Here is a 10,041-nt window from a genome sequence, read left to right on the forward strand (position 1 = left end):
GAACTGGGTTGGGGGAGGGGAGAGAGGTGGCTAGTGTGTTTTAGAAGTCAGAGTCAGCAATAGGAATCAATACAGATGCAGCTAGGGAAGCTGAACCTAATGGTTAATTCAAAGTATGAGTAACTTATAAGCATACCCTTATGGTTCATTTCTATTACCCAAGGTACATGCTACAAGCAAACTGTGGTTGATTTTGCAGATTGTTCCAGAATGAGAGTTACTCTTGTTCGTTTTCTCTTCAGAACACTGGCATCATACTCCCAGTGGAATCTCAAGGACTAACTCCCTGGCTGCACCTTCAGAAAAAGAAGGATTCTCACCAGCTGGGATTGCCCATCCACTGGTCCAGAGCCCTAACCATGCCCCTGCCAACAGGCCAAGACCGCTGGTCGGAAGCAGACATCCAGACGCTGCTGGAGCGCATAAAGAACGATGTCCCACCGAATGACAACAAGTCTTTCCACAAAACCCTGAAGACCATGAACTGGGAAAGGGTAGCTTTCAAAGACTTTTCTGGGGAAATGTGCAAACACAAATGGTTGGAGATTTCTGACAACCTGAGGAAGTCGCGGACTTTGACAGAATTAGTCCTAGAAGCTCAGCAACATGCTCAAAACCCCTTGAGGAAGAAAGAGGTGATGAAGCATCCAGACTTACCCAAGAAGCCCTTGTCGGCTTATATCCGTTTCTACAAGGAGAATCATTCCCAGTATACTCAACGGTACCCTAAGCTAAGCAGCGTGGAGTTGACTAAACTTCTAGCGAAGAAATATAAAGAGCTTCCAGAAGAAGTGAAGCAGAAATATCGTCAAGATTTCCAAGAGGAGAAAAAAATATATAAAGAGAAGCTGTCTCAGTTCAAGCTGTCTCAACTCAAACCAACAACTCATCTGAAGCACACTTCCAAAAGAAATCATGTCCCCAAGAGGCCACAGCTTCAAATGACTGCTCAAGGAAATAGGAAAGAAAGGAAGTCCTCTCTGGAAACAGATCACCTCTCCATGCACATGACAGTCTGTGGAGAGCCCAAGAAGCCCCCTATGAATGGATACCACAAATTCTACCAGGATTTGTGGTCCAGTGAGAAGCTGAAACATGTGCCACCCAGGGAGCGCATGGTGGAGATTGGCAGGCTCTGGCAGCCTATCCCCCAGAGCCAGAAGGACCACTATAAGAAGCTGGCTCAGGCCGTGCAGAAACAGTATAAGATAGACCTAGCTCTCTGGCTGAAGAGCCTCTCTCCTCAGTCATACGCAGCATTCAGAAAGGCAGGCTATGGGAAGGGTAAGGAAATGAGCATGTTAGGAAGCCCAACCCCCACATTTAAAAGGCTGTCTCCAGAGGCTCTGGAGTCTGCATCAGTGAAGAGGATGAAAGGGGAGCCTGAACACAAGCAGGGAGTGCTGGTTCCAGCCAGAGATTCATCCACCACCTCCAGTGCGGGTTGAAGCTCATCCTCCAGCTAATCATCCTCCAATTATCATCCTGAGCAGATAGAGTCCTGGAATAAGCAATTAGATGACGTGGCAGTGGGAGGCGCTGTTCATGGACGGTGTCTTACTGAAATGAGAAGCGGTGCTGGCGTGCTTCACCCACTGGTTCGCTGTTGGACATGCGTGGTCACAGACATTTGTCCTATGCCTTTTCAGAGAACTCTGTATTCCTGTGCATTGCCGTCCGTCATGTAGCGTTTGCACTGGCGGGTTGGAGGATTAGGATGTCTCAGCTTTGGGAACATGGCTCTTTGTCCTTTTTTCTCAGACTTATTTCACTGAGCACGTTTTCCTGGCTCACCATTTATTCTCATACTTCATGAACGGATTTGTCTTTGTGATTAAATAACATGTTTCCGCACCTACTGCATTTTCTTGAGTCATTTGGACACAACTCCACTCCATGCCATCTTGTTGATGCCTACTGAAGAGCAGAGGAGAGCTGCCCCTGAGATTTTCAAGACTGCCACTATGAATTTCATTTGTCTGTCAGCTTCTCTAGCTGTGCTGACTTGCATGTTGCCGTGATGCTGGAAGTTATGTCACAGATCTCAAACACCAGGAGCATCTCCCAAAATGGACAGGTTTCAGCCAGCTTCCAGGCTAGGAACAGGCAATGAAGCAGGAACAGGCCGTCCTCTTCTGAGGAATGAGCCACGGAAATCTCTCTGGACAGATGGGAGCACGGTCAGATCTGGAGAGCCTAATGAGAGGAGCAGAGCGTTGTTCGAAAATGAGTTTCCAGGTTGGAAAGAACTCCAACTGTGGTTAAGTAGAACTGCCTTTTCAAAGTAGCATCGGGCAGGTTGGTGGACATTGAGTAAAGTGTGGGAGTGGAGTATTTGGGACCTTCGTTTACTAATGGGACCTTCATTACTAATGGGACATGACTCAAAACAAGATGAAGCAGCTAGAAACATGTATTGGAAATTGGAAATCGGGGGGTCTTTCATGAAGATTTCCTCCATGTAGGGACATGCTTCTGTGGCTCATTACGAGTAGTCACCAGATTTGCAGATCAGGGGGACATTCAGACCTAGCCCTGGTCTTGGACACCTTGAAGACCTTCTAGTGGTTTCCCCACAGTTGGCATGCCTGTGTTTCCCACCACACGTCCCCCAGGGATTCCCCTACACTAGAGACGTAAGCACCATGGCCCCTGTTGTTTCCTAATGCTGTAGCACAACCAGGGGCTGCTTGACTCTGGGGGCCCAGAGAGTCCTTCCCTCCTTGTTCCCCTGTGACCTGCGTCACCCACCCCCACAAATATCGTAATCCTAGTGCGCCACCGACAAGCCTGGGTGGTCTGTGCATGACTCGTGCCTGTGACTATCTCCTGTGATCGACCTGCACACAGGTCCCCTGAGCTGCTCACTTTCCATTGTGGACCCAAGCACCAGGCTCTGCGAGCTCCCTGACTGGTGGCTAAGTGGCCTGCCTGAACACAGGTCCCCTGAAGGACTCCATCCCCCAGCGTGGACCCTGATCGCCACTCTGCCTGCTTGAGTTGGCCTCATGGCACTGAATTTGGCTGGACGTTTCCTCAATGGATTGTTTAGTTGAGGGTTAACAATACACCTTGGTCATGTGACTAATCTTGTCTCAATATTTAGTGTTCTTGTCTACACATCACTTGTCACAATGGATACGTTATCTTCACAATAAAAATCAATTTATTACTTCTTTTAAGAAGCTTATCTTGTGTTGTGTATTTTATAGTTCTGTTAAATTCATCAGGATAAAGAGTGGCTTTCCCTTCATAGCAGTGTCTGTCAGGGAAGCATTGTTCCTTCAATGGCTTTGAAACAATGATTGATTTCCCTGGTTCCACTGCTCCTCTGAATGCTCCAATCACATTGCAAATTCTGGTCACTTGACTGATGGACTGAATGTGCATTTCGAATCTTCTATTGAAAAAAGAACACGTTGTGAAAAAAATGCGTAACCTGGTACTGCTCACAATGAACTTTAAGGCATACACATATAAAAAAAAGATTTATGTATATATACACAGACAGACTAAAGTCAGTCGATTGAAACTGTGTACGAGCATTCCCCTCTTAATCTGCAGCTTTTTTCTGTTGCACACACGAAGCATCATAGCAGGGTCCATTCAAGCGGGAGAGAGTTCATGCAGTAAGGTGCACAAGGTAAAATCATGTAATTACTTTTCCATTATGGCAGCATTGGAACAAAAAGATTATTTTGGAACAAATGGAAAAAACTTAAAAATATATGACAGTAACTCTATGGAGTAGCTACTGCCTTTAGAGCCGAGATAAAGCAGAGAAGGGAGGGGTCCTCCCACACACCTGTCTCCAGAAATGGCAGAGAGCTCACTGGAGGTGCTACACCAAGCGAATAGACTAAAAATCCACATTCCAGAACTAGCCGGACATCATCCTTGGATCCATGGGTTTGGTTATAGGGATGTTTTAGCACTGGGAACACGGGTACTTCTCCTTTTGTGCTAGGATTACTACACTGAGCATGCTCTCATGGTCCATTCATTCTGTATCTCGTCTCAAGAATTCATTTCTCTCTGAGGTTTAATAAAATATTCATCACACACTCCACTATCTTGATCCAAAAATTTGTCTCTTAATGGACACTAGTGTTCTTTTCACCTTTTTGCAACAATTAAAATGGATATAAATGTGTCTGAGTCTTTAAATTATTTTGAATAGAAGAACTATTTTGCTGGAAATTTTTCTTTTTGTAATTTTAAATATCATTTTCTTGGCGTTTACTTTGCATTTTGTTTAATGGAATCCTTCCATCCTAAAAAGAAAATTGGTTCAGGAGTCACCACAATAAATTACAGAACATATTTTTCAGGCACTTCTTTGCTCTCTGTTTTACACATTCTCAGTTGACATGCACCTAGACAATTTCTAATTTTCATATCACTTTTTTATATGTTTGAAGTGAACTTATTTGTTATTAAAGACTCCAAAACTCCAAATTCATTTTTCTTTCTTCTTTGAAAATTTTATTTCAGGCAGTCAGGTAAATGTTTAGGTCCAATGGATGAATAATCTGGAGGTATTTAAAAGTTTTGTTTATTAGGGTTTTTTTTATTATTCTTTTTTTGGTTGTTTGTTTGTTTTTTATATACAAACCCTTGTGTCGAGGGCTGACTTTCAATAGATCGCAGCGAGGGAGCTGCTCTGCTACGTACGAAACCCCGACCCAGAAGCAGGTCGTCTAAGAATGGTGTAGCACCAGGCTCCCCACGCTTCTTGGCGCCAGAAGCGAGAGCCCCTCATGGGGGCTCGCCTCCCCCCCCCCCCCCCCGCCTAACCGGGTCAGTGAAAGTCCATAAGGGACAAAAAGGGACAAAGTAAAACTTTACTGTATAAAATGTTCAGTTGTAGACCACCTGAAGAATAGATTTGATACTTTCAACTGACTTTCTGGCTGATGCTCTCAGAGGTCTAATTCCATATATTTATTAAATAGAACAAATAAGGATTAAGATAAGCTAAATAAGTATTGAACTTGCCTGTTTAAAGAATTGAGGCTAGGATCTGAATTTACTTTGTTTATACTGATTTCTTCTGTTTATTTTATTGAGAATATTATTATTAGAAAGTATGAAATAGAGAGTCTGCAAGCCTACTTGCCTTGAGCCATTAAAATTTGAGCTTTAAATGGGTTTAGGACATACCTTCAAAGAAGGCCCTGCAAAGAGAAGCCCAACCCAATGTCTTGTGTGTTCAGGGCATTTGATGGTGAAGAGACTTGCCTAGGAGGCAAGACTGACAGATTGAAGGGAGAAAAAAAAGGAACGTTGGATATTGCAATTTTGAACTAGTGCATTCTAACAGAAGCTGGGGGGAAATCTGGAATGATGAAGAAAAGTCCTTTCTAAGACTGAATGTTAAAGTGAGCCTGTGGCAGCCTGAAATGCTTGCTAGGTGACCACCTGGATCCACTTGTTGAGTGGACGTGAGAGAAATGCAGCAATATTGTGTCTGGCCACTGACACGCACGGACTTGTTTTACAGGCACTAGAGGGGAAGATGAGCGTGGGGTGACTGGTCGGAAATTCAAGACCTAGCAAAACGGGGCGAGGGTTGTTGAGAATTTATGATAAATCCATGGTCTAAAGGCAAGGCCAATAATGAACTCCTCGGTGAGGCTAAGCGAGGTGGTCCACATTGAGTTGACCAGAATCTGACCAGATGAAGAGAAAATTTTGAGCCTGTGAAATGGTGCATTTTTGTTGCTGACTTTATGAATGGCCTTTCTGATTTGACTTTGCTGATGCATGCAGATTTCACAGGGTTCCAACTGGAATGAAGATTATTCACATCAAAGAATATGATTGGTCTCCTCAGAGCACTGGGTTGATGAGGGAAGAACGGAAATCGAATACCCAAAATTGGGGGGATAAAGGCATGAAGTGATTGGCTTACAAACTTTCATAGGTGGGGGAATATATTCATAGATAGGATTAAGGTGTAGGTGTTCCTTAACTGCAATTGTTAGGCATAGGATATTTTTGCTTTAATCACTTATAGAATGTTATGTTTAAATGAGAGTGGCACATATTTTAATTGTATGCATTTTAGCTTTATCCTATTGGGTACACATAGGAGCCATTGGCTGATGAAGGTGTTTACTAATGGGTGACCAATTAATCCCCTGTGCCTCTGTGTCTTTGCAGACAAAAGCATTGCCAAATGACTGTTATTTGTGACCTTGCTGCTAAAAATATTGAGATAACTCTGTTATTTAGATCTCTTTAAGGTTCTTTTGAATCTTGCATATCCATGTGATTGTCTTAGAACCTAGTGCTTTTATTATTCAAATGTTAAGAAAGCATGATTAGTTAAGTAACATTTGCATAGATAAGAGTTTAAGAATGTTTTTTAAGTTCCTTGATGTTTGTATTGTAAGCAATCCCTAAGAAGGGTATAAAAACCAAGCTTTAAATATACTCTGGACTTCAGTCCATCAGACTGTTGTCCTCCCAATCCCATACTTTGTATATATTTCTTTCTTTTCCTTTCATCCACACGCCTCATTTTGCACTCAGCTTGAGACAGGATAGCTGGTGTAATGGCCCGCATTAGGTGCAGATAAGTTTTTATTATTGTGTCAAATTATATATGGTTAAAGAATTATGTGAAAATGTCAAATTGACAAGGGGTGGTCTGCTGTAGTTACATCATCACAATTTACGGTGTCAATTTGAGAATTAAGAGTGTAGGGGTGGGGTCTAGCCTGTCAATCGTGATATAGCCAATGAGGCCTCTGTATGGGCGTGGCCTTCTCCTGAGGATTCTGGCAACTCTGGTTTTCCTCCTGGAAGTTGGAGAGACACTGTCGCTCTCTCTCTCTGCTCACTCACTTGGAGACACTCTACCAACAAGTCACGTGGCCTTACGCTAATAGACCATGTGCCCTGGGAACTGGAAATTCCACATGTAGAACTCTGGCCAATGCTGAGATGCTTCTACTGCCACTAGATCGACAAGATTTTGCACACATGGCCCTGTGATCTTCGTGCATTCAGCGTCATTGCATGTGTTTCATGAGTCCGAAGAGGACTTTATAGATTAGTATCAGATGTATGGGCTAATATGGGACTTATGGACTTGTTCTGGACTGGGCTGGGAGGTTTTTCAACATTCACTTGCTCTGTATAGAGCTCTTTCTTCTACACCCATGAGTCCGCCTGGATTTGTCTCTCTGGTGACTCAGACTAACACATTATGTTGGTATTGTTTTACCCTGACCACTGCATTTTGCTTTTGTTCTTTATTCTCTGTTGGATTACCAGTTTATGATGCACTGGAGGAGTGAGTGCAGAGAGATAAGAACTAGATGCAAGGATGAGTAGGGGATGTGGAGTGGGGGGGCAGAGATGGGGAGGGTGAAGGGATGTCAGGAGTAAGCACTGAGGGCGGGGTGGGGAGACAGCCCTTTTACTGAATGTGACCACACAGCATATTTTAAAGGTGATATAGTCCTGGGCGAAGGAAAACGTTCTGAAATTGATTGTGGTAATGATTGTACAATTCTTCTTGACATTTGAATGATATAATTGTATGATGTGTATTATGTGCCAATAAAACTGAAGGGGGGAGAAGAAAGAAATAGGTTGTTCACATCTGAGGAATTAGACACTGAAAACCCTATGGTCAGAATGGAAACATGGTCAGATACAGAAAGCCCCTGTGAAAGAGCCGGGCTTTTTTTTAGAAAATGAACTCTTTGAATGAAAAAAAAAAAAAAGAAAAGAAAAGAAAGAAAATGAACTCTTCAGGTTGGAAAACATTCAAAGTATGATTGAGAAAGCATTGCCTTTTCTTTTTTCTGTTTTTCCCTAAAACCATTTTATTGGGAGCGAATACCGATATCATATATAGTTCAATCACATCAAGCAATAATGTACAATTTCTACCACACACCATTTGAAAATATTCTCTTCCTTCTTGAGCAACTAGATATCAGCTACCTTCACCAAACACACACATCCCTCACTGTACTCCCCGAAACCCTTATTGTATTTCCTGTCTCTATAGGTCCAACATTGGGTCTCATATGCTGAAAGGATTTTAACCATTCAAATCAGGTTTATCATTTTGATCTCCCATAATCATCTCTCCAAAGCACTCGGTTTGGTATCCAGTTTCTTCCCATTTCTCTTTTATGTGTAGAGGGAAGGCACCTGAGGCTTACTTCCCATGTAGAGCTCCCATCTGTGTCTAGGGTTCCCACTGCCATCCATAGTCTCACAGTTTAGGCTCTGATACTATTCCCTCCTTCATCTTTGGATATGATTTACAATCCTTCAGTCATTGATGTGGACTTCTTCCATGTGGGCTTAGGTGACATCTCAACAAGCCTTTAAGACCCCAATCAATATTTTATGTGATCACTGGGCACCATCTAATTTCTTCAACACACTTTGCTCTGACACCCATATTTGATGTGTTCCCTTCCTGAGGATGAGTATCAAGCGGGGCTATGATGTAAGGATTAATTGTTCTTAAATTAGAATTAGGATTAGGTGAGCCCCAAACCCATCCCTGCGTCTATGTTTTTTGTTTGGTTTTGTTTTACCTTCCTTTGGCTCCCTTTAGAGACTTCCTTGTTAATGTATGGTAAAGAGTATTATTGACCACCTCCCTGGGGAATAAAGCTCTTCCATTAATATTGTCACTAATTAGCCCCTGGCACTAAGTTTTAAAGCACTGTTGAGGGAGGAGTAATGGGCCAATGAAGGCTAATTCCATATTGCAATATCTGAATTATTCACTTGTACAGAAATAATCCTTTCCTGACTCGATGCTAGTTACATAATCAATTGGAGTTGGTTGTCAAAGAAAGTGTACAGTTATATTCACTGAGAAGTCAGTCAAGGTTGGTCAGAATAACGTATATCTTAATATAGCATGTAGGGCACTGATGTAGTAAGTCAAGGAGTGTCAATCTATAACCACAATATAGCAGGCCTCTGATTCTTTAAACCCCATGACTTTCAGTTTTAATTTCTCAGGTTACAAGTGTGGTTGAGTTCTTTTAACCTAGTGGAGCATTTATTGAACAGAACATCCTTTTCCCATCTTATACTTATTGAGCCTTTGTCAAAATCAGTTTTTTATGCGTGTTTTTTGGGGGAGGGTTCTGTCCTGATTGATTCGTCTATGAATCTATAATTATACCAGTGTCAGGATATTTTGACACATTAGTTGCATAGTAGGTTTTGAGGTCACGTAGTGTAAGACCACCTGCTTTGTTCATCTCTTGTGGAAGTTGTTTGCCTATCCTGGACATCTCTCTCCATATGTAGTTGATAGTGTTTTCATTTCTTTGAAGAATGATGCTGGGATTTGGAAGGGATTGAATTGAATTTGTAGATTCCTTTAGGTAGTGTTGACATTTCCATGATATGGAGTGTTCTGATCCATGAACACAAGATTTTGATGCATTTGTTCAATCCCTTTTTGTTCCTTGTAATAATGTTCTGTAATTTTATTTGTACAGGTCTTTTGTTTCTTTGGTTAGATTTACTCCCAGGTTATTTCAGCTTTAGTGTTATGTGTTATTCCTGGTTGACTAGAGAAACAAATGCAGAGGCACTCATGTATGTATAAGAAAGAGGGAGGTAAGGGGAAAATCAGGAGCTGATACCAAAGGCTCAAATACAAAGAAAATGCTTTGAAAATGATGATGGCAACCTATGTATAAAGGTGCTTGAGACAATGGATGGATGGGCGGATTGTGCTGAGTGGTACGAGCCCCCAGGAAAATGATTTAAGATATTCATATCAAAGGGTAATTTTATATTAAGCAATCTTCCACACTGAACCCAGATCAAGTATAATTCCAATATTAACCCATATGTCCGATACTATTCTATAAATTCCTTTTTCAGACTCAGTACATGCAATGATGCACGCTCTTTCTGCTTCACCTTGCTGATGAGAAGCTTCCTGCATTGTGTTTTATCGCATGCACTGCGTGAGCTTAAAGAGGATTTTATGGATTAGTATTGGTCATGTGAAGTAATATTACAATTATGGACTTGATC

General features: G+C 42.1%; 1 protein-coding gene across 1 annotated transcript; it reads left to right on the forward strand.

Annotated features, from left to right (window-relative positions):
* The first annotated feature begins 359 nt into the window (after nt 1–359).
* On the forward strand, nt 360–1,448 carry LOC142445945 (upstream-binding factor 1-like protein 1). Its single transcript, XM_075547795.1, has one exon. It carries the CDS (start codon nt 360–362, stop codon nt 1,446–1,448), a length of 1,089 nt encoding a protein of 362 aa, XP_075403910.1.
* The last annotated feature ends 8,593 nt before the right edge of the window (nt 1,449–10,041 follow it).

The sequence above is a fragment of the Tenrec ecaudatus genome, chromosome 4 (genome assembly GCF_050624435.1).
Source record: "Tenrec ecaudatus isolate mTenEca1 chromosome 4, mTenEca1.hap1, whole genome shotgun sequence".
Taxonomy (NCBI): Eukaryota; Metazoa; Chordata; class Mammalia; order Afrosoricida; family Tenrecidae; genus Tenrec; species Tenrec ecaudatus.

What these genes read in the sequence shown, in the direction of transcription:
- LOC142445945 (XM_075547795.1), top strand. Translation starts at nt 360, where the DNA reads ATGCCCCTGCCAACAGGCCAAGACCGCTGGTCGGAAGCAGACATCCAG.